General features: G+C 43.3%; 1 protein-coding gene across 1 annotated transcript in view; it reads right to left on the bottom strand.

The window, feature by feature from the left end:
• Nucleotides 1–789: 789 nt before the first annotated feature.
• erfl1 (Ets2 repressor factor like 1) overlaps nt 790–24,083 on the bottom strand; it is a 37,243-nt gene continuing 13,949 nt past the window's right edge. Inside the window, exons 2-6 of the mRNA XM_073484578.1 lie at nt 7,869–7,942; nt 6,985–7,219; nt 4,973–5,150; nt 3,246–3,375; nt 790–1,601 (exon numbers count right to left, since the gene is read on the bottom strand). Coding sequence (XP_073340679.1) covers nt 790–1,601; nt 3,246–3,375; nt 4,973–5,150; nt 6,985–7,219; nt 7,869–7,929 — 1,416 coding nt within the window. The 5' untranslated portion in view covers nt 7,930–7,942. The remainder of the gene's footprint in view (nt 1,602–3,245; nt 3,376–4,972; nt 5,151–6,984; nt 7,220–7,868; nt 7,943–24,083) is intronic.

Here is a 24,083-nt window from a genome sequence, read left to right as displayed (position 1 = left end):
CACAGACTACCACAGTTAACAGCATTAGAAATATGGATTTTACCATTTGAATTAAGAAATTAGGAAACAATATCATATCAAAGAAAGTGCAAAAGAAAGTTAGGGGGCAACAATTTGATCACAGGATTACGGAAAGGAGATGATTTCAGTGAAGGAGACGTTGACCAAGAGGACCACTAGGTGGCAGTGTTTGACTATGTCTCAGGAGTCATAGTGATTATATATAGTCCAAATCTCAAGAATTACAGGACAAATCTGTAAAATTGGATCGATCTGAGCATTATTTGTTGTTCTGTTCTGTTAGTATAGGGATGTTGTTTGTTAATGTTTGTCAAGGCAGGCTTTGCTGTGCTGTAATTTACCACCTCACTGCTTTCTATCATAGCTCGGCTGCAGACAGCAAATTGTAGTCTGAGTACTGCTGGCAACACGCAAAACAAAGTCCAGGAACCATGGAGCGATCATTTGGTGTGAGAGATCAAAACAGAAAGGACAAGATGTTGATACAGACAGCCTATACCCTAAAAACTGTGCGCCCCATATACTCCAAAATGGATGAGTCAGTAGTGTAATGGACTGTAGGCAAGTTAAAAACTTACACAGCAAACAGGGAAACAGTAATTTCAGAAGTAAAGAACATAACTGCCTTTCCTGGAAAAAGTATCATCAGGAGTGATTGGGGGAAGCTGACAGTTTAAAGCAGGAAAGTGTCTCCGAGAAAAGAAAGGAGAGAAAAAGAGAGTTATCAGAGCGCAGACTGGCAAGATGGTGGACGCAGGAGAGAATGTATTAGCTGTGTATCATTTTGAGAGTCTCTGTCTCCCTGTGTCTTTCACGCAGAGCCATGGAGGGGGAAAGTGACGGAGGCAGGGACGGGGGCGGAGGACTGATGGGCACCAGGCTCTTCAGAGGATGTGGGGAAGCTGGCGGGGGGAGAGAGGAGATGGGTGGCAGCACGCCCCCTTTCTTTCCATCCAGCACTATCTGTGATCGGTTCGCCAGGCTGGATTCCTTCCTGATGCTGAATTCGTGCTCGTTTTCGTTGTCCGAGCTGCAGTCGCTCAGATCTGTGATCTCCAGGTCTGAGTCTGACTCCGGGTCCTGCTTCACCCCTCCTCTCCTCTCCGTGGGGCTCTGCTGGCCTGTCCCAGTCCCGGCTCCCAGGCCGACTGCTCCCAGACTCAGCCCCAGCCCAGTGCCTGGAGGATTGGCCTCCACCCGTTCCCTTTCCCCCAATGATGCCCCGATGTCAGTCCGACCCAGTGACAGGCTCCCTGGGTAGGGTGGCAGGCAGAGTCTGACTGGCTGACCACCCGCCGTGCCGTTTGTCCCTCCGGTTTGCCCCGCCGCTCCCCTCTCACCTGCACCTGCCTCCCCTGGGGGGAGCACGGAGGAGAAGGGGTGAGGCAGCTGGGAAAGGCTGCTCTGCAGAGGGTTGGGGTAGAACTGGGAGGGGTAGAGGGAGCCAGGGGGCAGTTTGGGGCAGTTATTGAGAGAGAAGGCCCCTGGGAGGTAGGGGTTGAAGCCCCAGGGGTAGTCAAAGGGTGGGTTGCGCGGGTACGGGCCCAGCAGGGACGGGGGTTTGGAGTAGCACGGGGCACCTAGGATGGAGAAAATCCAGAGATGGAGGTTAGCGCTCAGAAGGACCAAAGGTTTCTTGACATACAACATCCAAGAATGTTCACTAATTATGCTCAACGGTATTAGCAATTCTAATCAGAAGCCACAGGGGCCAATTCTGGCACGGTTGCTTTTAACAAAAAAACCTGATGGTTCATTTATGCATGCCAGTACTGTGGAGTAAATCCACTTCACACCACTGAAAACCAGATGTGAGCAGATTTTACACTGCAGTGAAAACTAAAACTAAAATAATCTAACAACTAATAAAGCAGAGTTTACATCTTCAAAATGTCTTATTATTTAAAGGAAAATATTTGCTGCCCCATCACAGCCGTGACAGTCACCTCGTTGAAACATCGAGCCGAGAAATAATAAAAAATGCATCAGCAGCCGACGCCGTGTACTTCCAGAGGTTAAGTGACTGACAGAAAGGAAACTTGCAAACTGTCGATCTCTTGTCCCCCCCCCAATGTTTTGACATGTTGCCGCATCATTTCGGATTAAGCGAAAACCTTTAGATGAAGCAAATTAAATACTGCGCCGCATTTGAATTCAGTTCCTCGCCAGCGTCGCTTGATAACAGAGAAAGTGGATAAATTTGAGGTGATGCTGGAATTCAATTTTAATGAACAAACAAAAGCATTGCCTCACAACCTACTGTACTTCCTTCCAACTGACAACAAACTCAAAGATTCTCTCTCTCCGCTGCACCCTCCACCTCTCTCAGTCTTCCTCGCTCTCTCTCTCTTCCACTCTGTTATTTACTATGCAGGGCTAATTTGACAGTGGTGAAGTCTCTGCGTGCTGGGCCAGGAGTAGCTGGCAGACACATGAATATTGAATCAGTCAGGCAGGCCTCACTTGCTTATGAAAACACAGTAATGGGCGCCCACAGGCCACAAACTGAAGCCTGCACCCTCAATTAGGGCCTTCCTGCCTGGGAAGGGATTAGGACAGCGGGGACACATGGGAGGGAGAGGAGGGTGAGAAGGGAAGAAGGGGGGAAAAGGACCTGAGGACAAACAGAGTGGGGAGAGAAAGAGGGGGGCCAGATTGTGCGATGAGGAGTGCATGTGTGTGTGTGTGTGTGAATACATCTGTTTACACACTGGCTCTGTAGCTCTGCACATTCGTACACATTCTGATGCACGTATGGAGTGTGCGCGAGTACAAACAAAGGCAGATGCATGCACGACATCGAGCAAACACACGCACATCAACGATGTCGACGACGGCGAGAAAAAAGGAGGACAAATGTGAATGATCGCGCTGAAAAGGTGGATGATTTCTCCAGCCTCCGACTTGTTTCTTACCGGCGCCGATATGCATAATTCACAAGCTAACCTGGCCTCTCTCACCTGAAGCACAGCCTCACTGCGGGCTGCGATGGGACAGCCATCTCTCTTATTTCCTTTAACAATAAATGTTCATGGCTCCCCATATCCTCAATCCTCTCCCTGCTATCCTCTTTCTCTTCCTCCTCTTGTTTAAGAAGGTTTCTGTGTGTACACTGCTGCATACTCCCTCTACACAAGCTGTCTTCCTCCTCTTTGTCTCGGGGATGCTGAGAGTTCCTATTTTTGCAGAGTTGTGGGCTAACTTTTCTCCTTCTATTAGCTCACCTGAACTGAGGAAGGGGAACGCGTCCAGTCTCAGCTTGTCTCCTTCGGGCCCTGGTGCCGTGGTCCCTCGATCAAACAGGGACGTTCCCCTGCCGGCGTCTGGCAAACGAGGAAACAGGGACTGTATGGTCTGAGCGACAAAGAAGGGGAGAAGAAAAAGATTAGAAATTAGTTTGTGTGCTTCCTCAAAAGTGCACACGTATTCCTACAAATCTGCCCTTATGTTGCTGCTGCGTTGTGCCGGGTAAAGGCATATGTTGACAGCAGCACCCTGCAGAGTGTGATGCAAACAGTGACAGAGTCGCAGCAAGGACATGATAAAAAGGGGTGTCATGGGACTCGGGGTAAAAAAGGAGGTAGGAGGACGCAGAGGCTCAGTGACTCAAAGGCAGGAAGAGTACAGAGTCAAATGGAGACCAGCGATTAAGATTGTGGGCACAAAGGATAAATGAGGAGGAGAGAGAGGGATTGTGGGACAGTTTGTGTGAAGGGACACTGAGATCTGAGAGAATGACATCCATTCAGGATGTAGGGCAGCTGTGTGTGTCGGTGTGTGCTTGTCATTTTCTTTTTTTTCTGTTTCAAATACGTGAAGGAGAAGGAGGTGAAGGTGGTGAAAGAAATGGAACAGTTGAATCTCAGGAATCAAGGGGACAAAGGGGGGATTTTTTTTCCCCTAGCAGGACTTTGGATCAATAGTATCTGTCACAGCGCAGCCCCAAGTTTGAAAGGCGAGACTGTACTCCCAAGCTGCGAGATCTGCGTTGCTTAACAAACCGCATTAATGACCCGCCATTGATCTGATGTGACGTGACCCCCTTTGCTTTCTATTTCTTTCATTTTCAATCGATGACAGATGGATACGCCATCGGAGACGGGGATGAGAGAAGGAGGGGATAACGTCTTCTTTTGTTTTAAGGACAAGTTAAAACCGTCCCCCCCCTCCACTGTCTCCTTCAGAGTCAGCGTCGCCTTATCCCATCTTAAGGATAGCGCAGGCAAATGACGGATGATTCTCCCTTACTGTACTTTCAAGTTTACGTGCACTTTCTAGGACGTTAGAAAATTATCTGCACACTGGCTCTCACACCCAAGCTAAAAAATACAGATACATTCATAATGTAGAGTAGAAATTAAAGCGTTCAAATCGATTTGTTCATTGCTTTATTTTCTCTAAATATCTCATTGCTTTAGTAAAGTCATAACAATATTTTAGAACTAAATTAGGAAAAATTTGGTCATGCTTCCTTCTTTCTCTGTGTGCTCAATTTATCTCTGTAAAAATTTCACAATCTCTCAGGGCAAAATAATAAGTATTCTATTACTATCATCATTAGAGAGTGAATAAAAGATAGACACGATGAATACCGCCCATTCTCTTGTAAAAAGTGAACGCACAGCAGGGGCCTGAGAAATAGAACGGCAAAACCACTCGAGTGAAGTGGATTCGATTACCTGAATTAAATCACTATTAATAAAAAATTAAGTCCTGCTATTTCTCCCCTGTCTTTCTTTGTTCAGTTTTGTGTTTTTTAAATTCAGTGTGTATTATTCGAAGAGTATGGCTATATTTTAAATTTCAGTCTGTATGAGTCTCATTTTCTCAGATGTGTCAGATGGTTAATTTCCTATATGATTGACACTTTATTATCTGCATATTTATCTCACAACATATACCCCTCTACCAACCCCACCCTTTTCCAGTCCCTCCATCCTACCCTTCGTACCTCTGGGCTGCAGTCTGGTGCGGCGGAGCCCCCGTTGAAGTGGTTTTGAGCCAGAAAGAAGGGAGAGTTGGCCATGTCGAGGATGGGGTAGTTCACCAGCACGACCTTACTGAAGTTAAACTTGTAGGTGAACCGCTTCCCTTTGGTTTTGTGCAAAATGCGCTTGTTGTAGTAATACCTGCAAAGGGAGGAGGGAGGAGGGAGAGGATATCGAAGGAGGGATGGAGTGAGGGGATAAAGGATAAGGGAAAAAGGAAGAGGAAAAGGAAAAGAGGAGGGAAGGATTAATATAATGCTCACATCAAGGTTTTGTGTTTCAGCGCTAACAGAAAAGAATAAGTAAACAACTCGAGCGCTGTAGGGCGAGAGCTATGCTGATTTCCCACTGTTTTTATTCATCTCCTCCTTCCTCAAATCAATTCAAGTCTGACTGCCTTGATTCAATACGATGTGGTTCTTTAAAGGGAAATTTTATTCAGCTGTTAACAGACAAAAAGTCAAAAAGCTTGATCCCTTGGAGCCTCAGAGGCCCTTGACATACAGTGACTGTTACAACAAAAACAAAACAACGAGACACAACACTCCTTTCATTATGCACAAGACTATTTATCAATTCAAAAATAAGGGGTATTCATTGTGATAAAGGATATGTGTTATGACATTAAGATAAAGGGAAAGAAATCACAATCTTGAAAAATATCGGTGTGTTGAAATGAGAAGCCAAGTGTATTTCTAGTGAGTAAACAAATTGATTTTATCCAGATAAACACAAATTTGTCGCGGTTAAGGTGAAAACGACGGCTGTGGAATTTAATCTGCATCATCAGGAGCCCTTTGGACTCTGAGACACGATCTCCAGCCCAGGTGATGTGTAAATAAATGTAAATGACACTGAGAAGCTGGCACAGCTTCCCACAGCAAAGCACATTTACAAAAAGGCGGGACAACAAGAGCTGTCTCCATGGTTACGACCTCAGGTCTCTCCCGCTGGGCATGTTGAGCTGCCGTCACGCCAGCTTCCTTTGCCACCCACTGAGGTGTCACAACGTACAGCCTGCCAGGATGTCGGGTTTGATCGGCAGTAAAGGCAAAACATAGTGCCATCTGGCTCAGGTGGAGGAGCCGAGTGCTCAGGTGGGGGGAGACAAAAAGAAAGAAATACCTGCGGCCGCTTCATCGCGAGATAGAAGTTTAAATCTCGTGCGCGTTTGGGTTTCTTTGCTTTAAAGTGCACCAAATACAGAATGCATTAGACAACCTCAGCATTAAATACTGGTGAGCAACGCCTCATTATGCAGATGCACTATATGAATACACACAGCAGCATGTAAGTATCAGCATGTATCCACAGTGGCTGCGCCCGGTGCAATGATGTGTACGTGTTTTGCTTTGCGTGGCAATTGTGCCGTGGCCCTTAATTGAGCAATTAAGTGAGGCTAATTAAGAAGGCTAATTGTGGCCCCAGCCAATTCATAACAATTAGACTCTGACGACAGCCCCCATTAACAAGAGGCCAAAGGAAAGTGGAGGAGGGGGGGGGGGGGGGGGGGGCGGCGTGGGGGAACAAGTCGGGGTAGTGTGTATTTGCATAAGCAAACTGTGTGTGGGGTTGGGGGTGCTGACTGCTGAAGGTACGGAGTGTGGACAGAATTGTTTTAATCACCTTCGGCGAGTTCGGTGCCGAGCGGTTTCCCTGTTCTCCACTCTTAAGAAGAAGAAGTCCAAGCAATTTCACACTGGGGCTTAATTTTGAAATCCCTATTGAATTTTTTATTTGGCAGCTCAATGGTGAACTTTCCATTAGGATGTCCACAGATAAGGAGAAATTGAGGGTATTGACGTTCCCCAGGAAAAGCCCAACCTTTATCTTTCCATTAAATCGACATGAAAAAGAGATTCAGTCAAACAAGAGTAAACAATTTATGTAAACCGTGGGGTGATACACATCTTGATTTATCTGATACCCACAGTGTTATTGCTTGACATTCAACACATCGTGTACAAACACATACCTCAGTGCCCTGCTCAGTTTGTCATAGTTCATGTGAGGTTTGCATTTCCTTATCCCCCACAGCCGAGCCACCTCGTCTGGATCCTTGATAACGAACTCTCCGTAGTCCCCCTGCCAGGCGATCACACCTTGGTACTCCTCCTTCTGCAGCAGCTCCAGGATGAAGTGCCACAGCTGGATCTGTCTGGACCCGGGGCTCGACTCGGGCTTGTAGGCCCAGTCCGGGAAGGCGAACCCTGGGCAGAAGGGAGCAGGAAAGAGAGGAGGAGGACGAGGTTAAGGCCTGTCATTTGTCCCGCTGCTTGCCGAGGGGGATTGCTGTCTGAATGACTGATGAGTGATGGAGGTGAGGGATGATGTGTTTAATATCACAGCACGTGCCTTGAGCAATGTTAGTCTGCGCTAATGCCCTCTAGCCTCAACAGATTGGTCAGTGGGATGATGACAGCTCGCTGGGAGAGATCTGATTGATGCTGCTTGGGCCTGAATTCTAAAAGCCGACTGTATGCACATCAGAGATGCAGTTAAGTAGCTTTCTGACTCTTCCTGAAGTGAATCTGGCACTAACTAGCCTTGTGAAAACATTAGACATTCAACCAATTACTACCAGAGACTGAATTTGTTTACCAATGTTGGTGCATATGGTAAATTTTCAGATGAATTTTAACAAGTATCACTGAGATTTTGATGATGATGGTGATGTTTTATCAGAGCTGAACTTTTCTGGCTGTCTGGTTACACTCAATTTTTTACACACGCGATCTGATTCAGGGATGTGTTTAAAGATGTTTGCACATGCATGAGTATTTTTAACAAAATACGTACCTTTAGGCAAGCCCGATGCACCAAATAAACCAGAAGAAATGTGCATGAGTTGGGACTGACCTGGCGTCCAGAGCGCAGGCACTGGGGGGAGCAGCAGATCACTGACGCAGTTACAGTCCATGCCTCCACAACACCTGAAACAAAGCAGATAGATGTAGTTGAAGTCACTAAAAGTACTAAATTACTTGGCTTCAACATATGAATCTAAACCATTATGAAAAATGAGAAAACCATGAGAGGTTTCATCGAAAAGTATTTGCTGAAGCAAGAGCGAGCTACCCAGCAGCAGCAGCGAGTTGAAGTTTTGGAGTGTAAACTTTGTTGAAACTGCAGGTATTGCATAAGGGTCTAAGGGCGCAATGTGAGTTCAAAAACATACCTTAAATCGAAGCGAAATATGGCAAGGTTGTGTTTTATATGTCTTTGGTAGAGATCAGGTGTTTGATGGATGTTATCTTGTGTGGCCACCTGAGGCCGCGTCTGATGCAACAGGGTGGACATCCCTATAGTGCATTTATGAACAGGAGGAATTAAATGGACTTTTGAAAACTGGGTCAAAGTTGAGCCGGACTATATATTAAAAATGGGACTTTAATAGATAATGTGGTTTTATAATCAAGAACTGCAAGTCAAAGATGTCTGTACGAAGTTGTGTTCAGGTACGCCGCAAGGAGTTGAAGAAACTGGCAGGTTTAATGGTTGAAAAGAGGCGAGACTTTATTTCTTTTTTTTTAATTATTATCATTTTTGGCCTTTTCTTGGCTTTATTAACAGGATAGACAAAGTGACAGGAAACAGAGACAGAGAGGGGATGACATGCAGCAAAGGGCCAAGGGACAGATTTGAACCCAGCCTCTGTACATGGGGCAAATGCTCTACCAACTGAGCTCCCTGGGCGCCCCAAGACTTTTTTCTTATATTATCGTTGGTGTCAATTTTCTGATTGATGATTTAAGGGATATACTGTTCAGTAAAATGTCTTTAATCTTCACTGACTTTTTCTGGTTGGATGATTATAAAATATGTGAGTTCTGTTACAGGAAAGTAGCTTTATTATTGGCAACAGAGACAAAGTTTTTCGTTCGCAAATGTGAGAAATTATGTTGTTTACCAAATGTTTCATCATCGAAACAATATATTTGATGTCTTATAAGTCCATGTTCGCTGGGTACTTCTGTATGTGTATGACGCAAATTAACAAAAACTACTGCATTGGCGATTCAGAGTCTCTCTCTCTGAAACAATAACTGACTCAAACACAACTGAGCACCCTGAAAGCACCACAGGTGTGCATGAACAAACTGTTGATCAACTCGCATCATGCTCATTTTTTTACATATAAGCGAGCAAGTGATCCGAACACATCATAAACAATAATGTGCACACGTGTGAGCGAGGTTGCTTTGTTAAACGACGGCTAATAAAGTCTCCTAAATGAATGCATATAGACATCTACTGACAGGAGGAGAGAGTAAGGAGCTTTCAGTGTTTCCATGGCGAGCGAGGGGACGGGATCTAGTTTGGATATCACAGTTTCATCAGGGTTGTTTTACAAAGCTCAGATGGAAGAGATGCCCTGCTGCTACACTGGTATCTTTAATGCTGGCCTCTCTATCTCTCCCTTCACTCTCTGCCTCTATTTAATTATGCTCTGTGAATTTTGGATTTTCCCTCCAGCATTGAAATGGAACGTGAATTATTAAGGTGTGTTTGTATAAATTATTATTGCTAACTCCAGGCATTTCTCTCTCTCTCTCTCTCTCACTCACTCACTCACTCTCTGACCGACTCTCTCTCTCTCTCTCTCTCTCTCTCTCTCTCTCTCTATCTTTCTATCTATCTCTCGCTCGCTCTCACCCTGCTTCTAGCCTTTGGATTGTGGCCCCCTCTCACTCTATCCTCCCTCTCTTCATCTTTCTTGTTTTCAAGCCGCTCCTTCTGTCTTCAAATATAGAGTCGGCATTCATCCTATCTCACTCACATATTTTTCTCTCTCTCATCATTCATGCCATCATTCCTTATTTTTCATCTTTATCTCTCCGCGTCTTGTGTCTCTGCCTACACTCCCTTTCCCGTAATGAGTCGAAGTTATCACGGGGGCTCAAATAACAGCTGTGAGTTGGATCTTCACAGAAAGCTCCTCATTTTCACGTGGGATTGTTCCACAATATTATTCTACGCGTAGCTTGTGAGGGATCATTTTGTATTCAGCGTGGACACGTTGGCCTTTGCACGATTATAGAAACGTATGTCCCTCCATTAAAATGCTGATGTCTAACCTGAACGTCTGAGTGAAGGCCTCTCAGAGTCTTTAGAAAATAAGATATTCTTTGTGTTTGAGGTAGTAATCTATAAGTTTTCCTCTTCCCTGTGGGCTACAGGTCATCAATACTATATCATCTCTTTCATTTTCTATATTCTCGTGGTCCACAGTATGTATACGCTCGTCTCCTCTGAGGACGTGCGCTCCTATCTGTCAGGATTCCTCCAGCGACCTCTCATACCGCCTACGTGCCGCCTATATCTATATATATCCATCCTCCCTTTCCCTATCCAACTGTGTATCTATACAGGTGAATCCTCCTTTCCTCTTTCCCACCTCCTTTCTATTCACACACCTATCCACTGTCTTCTCTCTCCCCTCCCTCCCGACCCACCCATCTCCTTTTCTCTCCCTCTCTCCTGCTCTGTGTGTTTTGCTTCGGCGCAGTAATTTTCCGTTTGATTTCGGAGGTAATGCATTTTTTACAAATCAAAGAGGAAGCCAGGCTGCCCCCCCCTCCCTCCTCCTCTTCCTCCACCCCTCCCTCCCTCCCCTCCTCCTCCTTCTCTCCCTCCCTAGTCTCTCGTTCTCGCCCCCCACGGCCCCCCAGGCCAGAGAGGAGATAAAGGAGCCCCCATCATTTCCTTGTTAGTTTTGATTTGGGCAGCGCAGGGCTTTCAAGTTCCCCCCATCACCCCCAGAAACATTATAACTAGCAGCCCAGGGAATACCGCTCCTCGTACGCACACACTCGTACACACACACGCATGCATGCACAGACTGTCAGATACAGACGCTCGCAGATTGTAATGGATTGTACATGCACAGTAAACACACAGTCTCGAGCAGATATGCCACAAATACACAGGTATTCAGGTAGCGCGCACACACACAGAGTGAGAAGCAGCACACGGAATAAGACATGGAGCCCATAGATATTGACTGAATCAATATAGACACACTAACACACATCTCAGCGAGCTGAAAGACAGAATGCACTTTGTTTACTAAAGATGCAGTGGTACTGATGGAGCACAGAGACAAAAACACAGATGCTTTTTGGACACAACGGTCCAAACAAAGGACCTCTACGCTACAAAAGGCCACCTATAAATCCAAGTGAGGATGATGGATCACACATTTACCAGTGACAATGGTAAACACATACAATAGAGGGGTTACTATAGAGAAGTCACATCATGACAATAGCACCTTCCCCGCTCAAAGGAAACCTCACTTGTGCTCCTCCACATGTTGTGGAGTGTTTGCCTACACTAGTTTTGGCAAACACACACTCATGCTGCAAACCCTCTGGTGCGTTGATGAGTCAGAGGCTTTTGATAAGTCAGTTGAAAGAGTGTGCTGGTTTTAGGGACAGTTTTTCCTGTGTCTTTAGGACGTTATGAAGCAAAGACTCACACGCTTAGGTCAAGGCTGAAAGGTGATTGTGCTGTTGGTGTTATCGCTGCTCGACTTTCAAACAACCGCGCACAAAGTCTCAACTTTAAAGCTGCAATACATGATTTTTGTTTGGCCACTTGGGAGCGATGGAAACAAGCTGTAAACACTGAAATACTATCAGCATCGAGTTAATATGGTGAGCTTGTAATCTCACAGCTGCTTATTTACACATCCAGTGGAGCAACATTTGCATTCACTTGGAGTTTTCCTTCTGGCCACTTGGTCAATGTAAAGTCCAATATTCTCTCCCTTTCAACTCTTTTTTTCCCTCCACCAACTCCTGAGCAAAGTATATCATTATACGAATGGGGTTTTCATGAGGAAAGCGGCCTATTACATCAGGAAGTGAGATGAAAGCAGTGAAAGTAAAACAAAACAGTAAAGTTGGGATATAACTCTCTGCTGGTTGGTTCATCACTACATGACAACTCTCACGTTACAAACAGTCATTAGATCCTTTCTTTACATCAAAGATTTGATTATAGCAAGCTTTAACTCTCTTGTATTCTTCATCTTTATTCTTTTGATTTTATAACTTTTGTAGTTTGTATATAAGTTTTGTACTGTCTATCTAAGATACGCATTCATAGTTATTATTTTTGCACTTTTATCCCAACTGTTTATTATTACCAGCCTACTTACTTACTACTAATAGTTTTTTGACTGTCCAGCCAAAGCGTTTTAGGATGAACAGCAGTTATGTTCTTATGACACGTCTTCCTCAAGTAATTTTCTTCTCTTAAAATCATGGCCAATTATTTGACATATGACCCTAAAAATGCAGATACTGCACTCTGTCTAAAGTTGTATTACCTGAAAAAGATCTAAATCTAATTTGGTTTTCTTATTACATCATATCGCTATTTAATTGATTTAATGTCTGCATGTTTAAAAGTTGAAATAGATGAGTAATTTAGACAAATTAAAGAAATCCTCAAGCAATATTTTGTGAGATTTAACCTATAGAGCAAGACTGAACTTAGAAATTTTATCACAAGATAAATCAGAAATGTAAAAGTTAAATTTCTGTCCTAACTCAATTTTGATCAAAGCCAAAAGAGTCTTATTAAATATGCTCATAATTAGGATAAGGTCAGGGTAAAGGTCTTCTAAAGAAATGTGGAAAGTCAGTCAAAGAAACTGATGTCACTACTTTTAGCTCCAAACTTGATGCAACACTGGGGTACCTGCTGGTGTCCGTGCTGTGGTTTCCAGAACAAGTAGTCAGGATTTAATGAGTTTCAGGTGTTTGGAAGAGACCAGTATGTGGATGTGTATTTGGATCACAACATCTTCATACCAAACAGGACCATGCTGACGCAAGTTTGCAACCAGGCTGGTAATCTACAGGGCCAGGCCCGTCAAAAGAACTGGTGTAATTGTGGTGCCGAGGTTAGTAGGCCACTGATGGGCATGAAAAGGAAACAGTGAGAGGAATATACTGTAGTACCAACTATGTTTTGAAATTCTGCAGAGTGACTGGGGTAGAGGGAGGAAGGGGGGCAGCCTGACATTCAGGCAACATTGTGTCTCCAGTGTTGTCTAAAGAAGGAAAGAGTGATGGGTCACGATATAAAAAGATAGAAAAATATGAGAGGCATGAAGAGTCTGGCCTCTCCCGCTTTCTTTTTCCACTAGATGAAACAGGCTCTGTACATCTGTCTCATCTTCCTTTTTTTCGGTTGCCCCTGAAAAAGGCCCAACTGAACCCTCTCTCTCTCCCTCTCTCTCTACTTGCCTCTCTCCCGCTATCTCTGTCTCTCCCTCTCTCTCTGTTCCTCTCCCTGGTTAGCTCTGACACACTGGTCAGCCTCAGGGTGGAAGAACAGAGGGACTCTGCTATGGGTTTGTTAGAGGAGATGGAAAGAAGGAGAGAGGAGGAACGAGGAGGGGAGACAGAGTGGAGAGAAGGAGGAGGAGGAGGAGGAGGAGGAGGAGGAGGAGGAGGAGGAGGATGAAGGGAGGAGGAGGGGGAGGTTTGGTCAGGAAGATGGAAAAAGAACCTGTCCATACAAATGTTAAGGAGAAAAGTCAACGATGAATCAAATTTGATCACAGTAGTGGCCTAATATTCTTCTGATTTAGCTAAATGTATTGTCTGAAATATGAAATAACATTTCTGTGAGTAATAATTTATCTTTTACGTGCCAAAATATACAGCATGACATTAATATACTGTTTAATTTCTATCTAATCTGAATCTTCACACAGAAAATTATTTGACTTTTTTGTACAAATAAATAAGAATAGTTCTCCAGTGAGTATGAGGTATAAGGGATGAGATATAAGTTTGTTGGAAAACTTTAAGACTTTTAATTTAACCAACAGAAGGAATGACGAAAAACATAATTACACTCCTGCAACAAATAAGCATCTTCTAAGCTTAACCAAAACACATTTTCCTGTATTTAACCCCCCCCCAGAAATTCACAAGAAACTCAAAAAATGTTTCTCCTTGTAGATAACTGATATGCGAAAATGTTGCAAAAAATAGTCACTTTTTATGAAATATGACATCCATCATTGCACTTTTCGTGGGTGCTATACAAACCACCCGATTTGTCTCTAAGAAATGTACATTTCTACACAACTAAGTTGCAACGGTAAATACGTTTTAAGGGAAATACCAACCAAATTATATTTTCTATTAACATAACAGAAATTATTTTAATTAACGTAGCTGGCAAGTCTTGCATTGGCGATACTGAATGCATGTTGCTATGATTCATTAGACGAGATACATTTAAGGCTTTTTAACTCATTACCCTCTTGAGTGCCTCAGACTTTTTCAACGATTCTGAACGAGTAAGATCCCTAAACTGAAGAGCGCCAGAGGGATACCACTTTCCACACCCGAGCAGCACTCCTTGCATCCTGTTTCTGACTGTAGCTGTTAACCTGTTTTCCGCCAAAAATAGGCAATCTCGCAATACACTATCCACTCATAGTGACTACAACAAACAGAAAGTGGTGCACTTGGCTACAGTTAGGTAAAGATCAAAGTCTGCTTTAATAAGTCAGCAAGGAATTTAGACATAAGATTTTTTATTATCGTTTATCCAAAATGATTATATTTCCCTAATCTTAACCAAAGTGCTGTGGCTTGTCTGAGTCTGGATGTGAACCCTGGACTCTGTTGTGACAGTCCTGCTTTTTGTACGCCCACCATCACACCCAGCCACCTTGTTGAGTCTCCAGCACGGTACATAAATGTAGTGTTTCATTCAGTCAAAGACACATTGTCTGTGAGCATAATCCAGTAATTATAAAATAAATGTAGTAACTTTATAAAGTAAATTTCTATGTGACAGGGTTGAAACTACAGCGGAATGGGATTACACTGGATTAAAGATAAGAGATAAAATGGACTAAATCAATTAATTACAATGAAATGGTGAAAACTAACTAAATAAATAACTATAATAATTTGGTCCAATGTTTAAGAGTCAAAGAGCTGCATACGCTAACACGATAACGGCTCTATTGCAACTTTTGCTGCAGCTAAATTTCCACATGTTCGCTCTTTTGTGCCTTGAACACTGTCCACCCATCATACTGTCATATGAAAGAGTGAGAAATCAGTACAATGCTGTAATAGGAACAGACAGCAGTGCAGTACTGTCACTGTATTTAACCAAGATATATAGTTACAGGAGGACTGAGGCTCTGTGCCTCTGCTCGTTCTCCCACAGAGCAGCCATTACTCCACACTGCAGGGGCAAAGCTAATACTGAGTCCTTCACACCGAGAGACGGGCTATCACCTCACAGAGCGGCCAAACCAGAATAACATTCAGTGAAATACAGTATGAAACATACGCTACATGTGTCAGCGGGTGTAGTTATAGTGAAGCCTGTGTAATGTTTAAAGCAGCGAGATTAGGGACAGGGGATAACGTTTCAGAAAATGTTTTAAAGAAAAACAAGCCATATGATTGAAATATCTGAAATGTAAGAAACTTTTCCAGAAAAAAAACAATAAATTGGTCCAGTGACTGAGGTTAGGTTCGAGGGTTAGAGAATAAGACTGGTATTTTTGACAACAAATCACATGAAAAGACCAAAAATAAAAATGTGTTAGTCCGTCTTGCGATAGCTTCCCCACTTCTGTTTCCGTGGCTTCCAGCCCCACACCCACTTGTCCCTACTGAAGACGTCAAATCTTTGGTCGCAAATATGTATTTTGATTTCTCAAAACAGCTGAGCACCTTTAGCAGATGTTACCCAAATGGGAGCAAATATGCATTTGTTGGTTTTCTATACACATTTAGTGCCCAGTGTTAATTAGAGCCTGACTGATGCTGGATTTTTGGGGCTGACGTGATGCTGATATCAGGGAGAAAAAAAATCTGATATACACACATTTCTGCAGTGATCCCTCAAATGTGATTAGCAAACACTTGTGACAAAGATACGTATGTAATGGAGGAAGGATAGCAACCAGCTTTACCATCCAAAATGACGTCAATGCAATGAAACAATAAACTTCACTGGGAGTTTAATAATTATAAAATACAAGCATCTTTTCTTGCATTATTTACTCTTAAAAAAACAAGTTCCAGAGCTCAGGTATTGTACATACTCAGTCACTGACATGGCTTACTGGGACACTTAACATAATGGAGCCATGTGTGTTTTTCCTGCTTTGAAAAGTCAAAATGTCTGCCATGAAAAAGCTCTTCATGAAGTGTATTAATGGCACCAGCAGTCATTATAATTAACAAACAGGTTGCTCATTGTAGGCTACTAGTGAGGCTTGTTTATGTGTTTTAGGACAACAGGGGCTCAGATTTTTTATCCTTAAATTTCTGATTTATTGACACGAAAAATATTTAATATCATCATTCTTTATCTTTTATAGGCTGGTTTCATTCATGTGGAGGTGTTGTAACGATTCCTCCAGTCAGGTGAAGTTGAACATTGCTGCTCGGGTCATACATAGACTGCTGTAGCTTGTGATAAATAAGGAAACTTGTTGTTTTTAGACTTTCATGAAAGTGAAGTGAAAGAACTCCAACAAGTTTAAGGGAGAGGTGCGTGGAGATGAGGATTTGAGCGCGTGAAACGGTATTAGTATGGTATGGAAGGCCGGCCTTAAGAAAATAAGGAAAAGAAGGGGAAAAAAGGATGAAGAAAAAAGTATCAATCGATAGGGTTAAATTATTCATCGTCATTAATTATCGATCGCTCTCCGCTGCCGGCTCGTCCGCCTCGCGCCAGAGTTGAAAGGAGGGAAAGCGCGCTTTATTAAAACCGGCTCGAGCCTCATTGTTTCATGTCCCGCGGCAAAGAAAAAGCTCGAGTTTGGCTCTGCCCGCGCCAGTACAAAAACACACACACACATGCACTCACACACACACACATCGCTCCACCTCCCTCTCTCTCTCTCTCTCTCCCTCTCTCTCTCTCTCCGGACGCGCGGGAGGAGCTTTGGGGAGCCTCGCGCGGTGTTCACGGGGCGGCTGTGTCTCGCGTGGATCGATGCGGGATCAATGGCTCGCGCTGACTAATAGCCAGAGAGCGCCTTTGATCTCGCGGCTGAGAGATCAAAACCTGCGCGAGAGGGAAGAGGAATAGGAAAAGAAACTGCGCCGGCGAGCTGACCTTCACACACGCGCACACACACACATTTACGCAAAACCCACGTAGCCCCGCGCACGCGCGCGGCTTTTAGGAATTTGACTGCAGGATATCCTACCAGCAAACAAACTATGAGAGATGCATCGCTAACGACACTGCAGGCGAATATGGAGAAATTTAAAATAATACCCAGTCTATCTATAGGCAGGGATCCTTCACACGCTTCCTCGCGCACAGACATACACGTGCACGTGCACGCACACGCAGTCAAAGTTGTTGCTCTTGATTTTGACTTCCTCAGACAAGGTGATACAGTGAGAACAAGGAAACCATCTGTTGTTTCCAGGGAGCAGATGAGTGTCCTTTGGGCTCAACTTCACGCCTATTGAGGAGGAAGAGGTGTGTGTGCATGTGTGTGTGTGCATGCCTGTCAGTGTGTGTGTGATGGAGAGAGAGAGAGAGAGAGAGAGAGAGAGAGAGAGACAGGGGAGGTGGGTGCAATGTCTGAAAAAAGAGCAGTTTGAAAAAGGCAACAAAATTGTCTTAAAATAGAGCTGGGGTTGTTGAGGACATGGAAGCAGGATGCTTACAACAACCATAGTTCTGTTATGAACTGAAGGAAAACTGGAAATGTGCACACTGGGGGACACTGGGGACGCATGGGGACACTTTTTGAAATAACCATTCTCCCCCATTTGAAAATGTGCTGAAACCGATAAATGTTAACAAATGAAATTACATTAATTCTGATGTGCCATTATAAAATGTGTTCCCTGCTCTGACATCAACATAGCCTAAAATTGCATACTGTGTGTTGCAGATGATTTATAGAACATTTTCCTCACCTGAACTCTTATGTCCCCACCACTTTTTAAGTAAGGAGATGATAATAATAGTGATACAAAGGTTCTAAGGTCACTTGAAGATTACAGCAATGTTCTTGTCGGCTGTTTCCTGTGTAATGTCCTGGAGACCGCTGGCCACATTCAACAGATCAAAAAAACTGATATAATATTGTTTTAGAGCCTTGATACTTACTGACTTCTCTTAATTTTATAAGAGTTGTTTACAAACATGATTCTGATCTGGTAGTAAAATGACACATTTGTCCTGTTTGGGGTTAAATCCAATCTGTGATTGTTCGTGACAGTACTTTTCACCCCTCCCTAATTTAAAATGCTGTTATTAAAGATGTCTAATGATGAGTTTGATCCAGTCAATGCTAAGTAATTATGTTGGATGATATATTGTACAATTGCTTGTCTGTGAATGACTTTTTTGGCAAACAAAAGGAGCATATATTTGTTCATGCAAATGCAAAGCATAAAATATTTCCTTGTCTGATTCCTCTTTAGTCACCTTCATGTGTAAGCCAGGTTTGTGGCAATGAGAAGAGCTTCAATTCTTTTGAATTAGAAATAAGAAAATAAATACAACGTTGTGCAGTGGGATCTATGGGACAACAATGAAAAAAAGCATGCAAATTTCAACAAAACACAAGGGTTAATAGGGCCCTTATTAGTCACTAAGCACCAGAACATAATTCCTTGTACGATAGTGTCTTGTTCTCCACACTTTCACCTGAGGAAAGGCACTTCTCTCTCTCCCTCTGCTCATCCTCATCTCGCTCTTTCTATCTCTCTCTTTACCCCCCCCCCCCTCCACCCTCCCCTCTCTGGTCAGTGAGTTACTCTCTCTATCGCTCTCACTTCCCGAATTAACCACTCAAGAAGTCACCACCGACTCAATCAATAGCTCATACATAAACCCTGCTATAATCGCTCCCCCTGCCTGTCTGTCTGCCCCCTCCCTCTCCGCTCCTCTCTCCTCTCCTCACCCTTTACCCCCTTCTTCAGATTCTAACTGACACTCCTGTTCCTGTCCTCCCGTGTCCCACCGTTTGTCTTTTTTCATGTCTTCATCATGTCCTTCTTTAATTATTTCAAACACTCTCTCCTCTCATATGAAAACCATCGAACCTCTATCATAATCACAAAGGAGGCCAGTCGAGATCCTTCTGTTTAAAAATAAAAATCCTCACATTTTAACTTCCTGAAGAGCCGGATCTTGTGCAATTTTGACCAAATCATAAGAAAAGAAATGTCTTTTCTTTGAATGAAAGAAGTTGCACATGACGAAAACTTATCCCTGACCTTAAAGGATAAGTACAACAAAAAATGAGAATCCAGTCATTATCTACTCTCCTTCAGAGGTTCTCCTGAACGTCAGTTGAAGTTTAGAAGTCCACTAAACATTTCTGGGGCTTTGCAGCAAAACAGAGTTGCAGCATTCTCCTAAACAACTGAAGTCGATGGGGACTTACAGAAAAAAAAAACAACATAAAAATTGTTCTATATAGGTAGTCCAGTGTAATCCAAGTCTCTGGAAGCCCTGAGATCCCAAATTAATTTGAAAAGATGTTATTTACACCCTCGCAAAGATCAAGCTCGTGTGCTTCAGACGAGGTGTGCGCTAACACTTTTAGCTTAGCATCTCCAGTGAAGATTTCAGCTTAAAAAGTGTGTAAATAACCTTTCTGAATCAATTTGGTATCTCCAGGCTTCTGGTGACTTTGATTAAGCTGGACGAGCTGTGTGGAAACATATTATGTTTGTTTTTTTCTTAATTTTTAAGAAAGCCCCTATGTACTTCAGTTCTTGAGGAGAATGCTGCAACACTGTTTTGATGCGAAGCTCCAGAAATGTTTTGTGGACTACAAAACTCACTCCGACCCTCCATCCACAAGGGGGCTGAGTAGATACAGATGGAATCTTCATTTTCGGGTGAACTTGTCCTTTAACCTGAATAGTACATAGCACATTTATTTTGATCTCACCAGCCAATTATAATTATGTCCATTTAAATAGGGATTTAAGATTTTTTGATTTTCTGGTTTCGTTTTGTTTGATTTATGGACAAATTTATAATGTTTTTTTAAAATATAAAATACGACCTTGCTGGGGCTGGAACAATAAAGTCCTGTACTTGTTTCAACTGTTATCCCTGGTGTTTACACAGTCCATCAACCTTTATCGAGGCTGAGAGAGGCAATAATAATCACGTCCAATCTGGACTGTGTCTTGTGCTGAATACTTAGTCTGAAAGGAGACCTGACGCTACTCTGGGAGCATTTTTAACTCCTCTGGTTTCACTAACCTCACTCTATTCCTTTAGGGACTCGATATTTGTGTAGCATCCCTCTAAAATTTATTACGGGATCACAGTAATTCTTTTAAGTGCAAGGGCACTATCGGCCCATGTTAGTGTGTCCAGCCAGAATGGGCCCAGTATTGCGTTATAGCAAAGACAAGGAGACATCAATATTGCATTATCTCATATTTAACTGTGAGACACAGATAGTTGTTTTGGGGGCCTTAAAGATATTGTATTACCAAAGGAGATACAGGCAGACACACACACACACACACATTCACACAGATGAGGAGGAAAAAAGGGAATAACACACAGAGAATTTTAAAATTATAAGGCCTCTACACACCCTCTGCTCGTACCCCTTCTTTCTCTATCTATCTCTCTCTCTCTCCCTCTCTCTCGCTCCTTCTTCTCTGCCTCTCTCTCCTCTCTCCAAAGTCTTTGATTCGTCCGTACGGTTTGATCTGCGAGAGAGCGAGTTTTGTAAACACATTTTTCACGATCATATAGCCACGGGCAAGGGGAGCGTGAGGCGCGGAGGAAGAAGAAGAAGGAGGAGAGGGAGAGAGAGACTCAGAGAGAGAGAGAGAGAGAGAGAGAGTGATGGTGTGTGTGTGTGTGTGAGAGAGAGAGAGAGTGTGAGTGTGTGTGTGTGTGTGTGTGTGTGTGTGTGTGTGTGTGTGTGTGAGGGACGTTTAATGAGCGTGCAAGATGGAAAGACAGACTGACAGAAAATGCAAGGATGGAGCCTCAAATATGACTTACTGCTATCCTGCACAGAGCAACAAAGACACACACACACACACACACACACCAGGGAGCCCAGACTGATGGTTTTGGCACAAGTAAAGCATCACAGGGGTTGACGAAATGTGAAGCAACAAGGAGAAAAAGCAAGTTATTCAGTTTTCCTCATCATGCAGAGGGGGGTGACACTCCAACACTGTATTTCCCGATATGACACTTCCTGACTGGTGCACCCATAGAGTCACACAAACACACACACACACACACACACACACACACACACACACATAGAGACAAAGTGATGCATCTCGTTTGGGATGATGAACACAGAAAACAGAGAGAAGCAGCAGCGTCTGAAAAACAGATTATGGGGGCGAGCCAATAAAACGCAGAGCACAGACGGTAAACACACCGTGGTGTAAAGCTGAACTAATAAAAGTGCGAGCCTCTCGTTCCTTACATTTCTTCTCCTCTTTTCTTTTTTTCTCCACTTGGTTGGAACACTTTCTTTTCTCATCTGGCAGCTGCTAATCCGGTTAGCTTCGATTGGCTCCGGTAATGGCGCTAACCCGTCGCTTCTGTAGCGACTCGTCTCCACGGGACGCGGCGGAGAGGAGGCGACTCCGGCTCGGGTGTGAGCGTCGGGCTGACACCGGCGACGGTGATGACGCGATCCGGGGAAGAAGAGGAGGAGGAAGATGATGAAGAAGGAAACGGAAGAATGCTCTACAAGTTTCGCTTAATTTGCCCCTTAAAGTTTCAACCTTCGAGCTACTTCTTTGGTTGAAAAGAAAAGTTAAAAAAATAATAATTCTGACCATTTTTGCTTGATTTTATAACCCACCCCTTCAAAATAAAAGATAAAAAAATTGGACAAACGCACGCATGTAATAATAACAACAACAACAATAATAATAATAATAATAATAATAATAATAATAATATTAATGCATTTATATGAAAGCCACAGCTGACTGCATGTTATAAGTTTCTGATGAATTGGCTCCTTCGACTTTTGGCAAAGCACGGGCTGGGGTTAGATGCAGGCCATCACATTTAAAGTGCTTTTCCACTACGAGATTTGTTTGTTTTCCTAAAAGACGGGGAAACACTCCTCAACAATTCTGCAAGAAATCCCTTGCGCCAGTCGTTAAAAAATGATTTTCTTTTCATTTCTCCTTTCCTTCCATTCTTCCTTTTTTCTTTTCTTTTTTTTTTATTATTATTTTTTTTTTAACTTAGCCTACTGCTTTTTAGAAAGAAGAATAGCTGCAAGCAAAGTGTCAGAATATGTGTGTGTGTGGAGCCTGTGTGTATATATGTGTGTGTGTGTGTGCATATAGTGCAGTGCAGTGTAGTGTAGCGTTTCCTCTTCCTCTCTCTTTCTTCTCTCAGTCTTTTCTGTCCGGGGAATTGTTCTCAACGTCCACAAACACATTGCAAATACCCGCCGGCCCAGCTGCATCGATTTCTAATTAGACGCCAGGATAATCGTTGGAGAGAGATGAAAAAAAAAGGAGAGAGTGATAGCGAGACCGAGTAAATAAATATATAAACGAATTAGAGCCCAGATTAATTGAATGAATATGAGCATTAAAAAAGAAACAAAGGTGATCTTGGCGGATAAACCTTGCGTGGACTGAACGGGAAATAAGGCTTATATAGCTGCACACAGCGGGGGGAACACAGCTGGGAACATACATACAGGAATTGGTAAATTAAGCTCTACTTTTTTGTTGTTGTGAAAAATGTGTTGGTGTAGGCTCTGATAAATATTTTTGTAAAGACTGTGTGAAGATCCCAAAAAGTTTTTTTTTTCTTCTTTTTTTCAATGATGTCACTGCAGCAGCAGCTCGATTTTCTGCAAGAAGAAGAACAAGGATGCTGTGTAGGAAACTCGCCCTGGACGCAATTAAAAACAGGAAATCCAATAAGAAATAGGAGAACGTGACGACAAAAGTCCAGAATAAATATGTGCATGTGTGATAAAGGAGAAATTGACCTGCTGATAATTGTGAAGCTGTGACAGCAATCACCCTCCAACTAAAGCCACAGCTGGATTATCCAACTTCTCTCCTGTTCAGTCAAATTTCCACCCTCCTCCTCCTCCTCCTCCTCCTGGTCTCCCTCCCTCCCTCCCTCCCTCTGTCTGTCTCCTGACAGAGTGTGACAGGGGGGTTAGCCGGGGAGCTCAGGTAGCTCGTTTACTTTAATTAACGTTTCATCATCCTCGGAGCGGGACCGCGCACCGCATATACTCTTTCATGCTGCTCCGTCTCTCATCCCTGTTCTCCATCCATTCATCATCAGCGCTCCCCACTTTCTCTCTCCTCCTCCTCCTCCTCCACCTTCGGGCTCACCTCTCATCTTTTCTTCCACAACTCGCCCCCCCGCCCTCCTCCACCACCCTGCTCTCTGTCTCATGTCCACTCAGGCATATACAGGATAATAATTCAAACACTTTCCTTCCTTCGTTCCTTCCTCACTTCCCTCCTCCTCCTCCCTCTTTTCCCCCCAACTTTGAGACTTCTCTCCCTCCCTTTAACTATTTTTTCTCTCTCCCCTCCCCTCCCCCTTTTTTTGTTTTGTTTTATACATTAATGTGTGTTATTACCCGCATGATTACAGGCTGGTTTATGACACAAACAAGCTCTAAAAGCCGGAGCAAAGATCAATGTGTCCAGACTATTAATATGGAATATTATAATCATTAGTAGCCTATGATATCGGCCTTTAGGTTGTTCTGGTTGGACACGTTATGGCCCAGAGGAAGGAGATGAGAGAGGAGGAGGGTTATTGATCGGTATTGACCGCCTCTGATCATATAATGGAAAATAAACCTCCAGTCGGTGATCATCATCAGGCAAGCGACCGCGACGGATAAAATCAATTTGAGGTCTCTTTCAGCAGGACGAGTATCAATTAGTGAGCTTGATATTATTGTTTTTTCTTAATGCAGTTATGTCTGAGTGTAATAATCCAACTAAATTAAGGTTACTGATTTCTAAAGTTGATTTGTTTGTGCGTAGAAAGAAAAAGTGTGCAGATGAAGGTGTGGTAAGACACTGAAAA

The sequence above is a fragment of the Pagrus major genome, chromosome 17 (assembly GCF_040436345.1).
Source record: "Pagrus major chromosome 17, Pma_NU_1.0".
NCBI classification, from domain to species: domain Eukaryota; kingdom Metazoa; phylum Chordata; class Actinopteri; order Spariformes; family Sparidae; genus Pagrus; species Pagrus major.
This window is presented reverse-complemented; position numbering and strand designations above follow the sequence as displayed.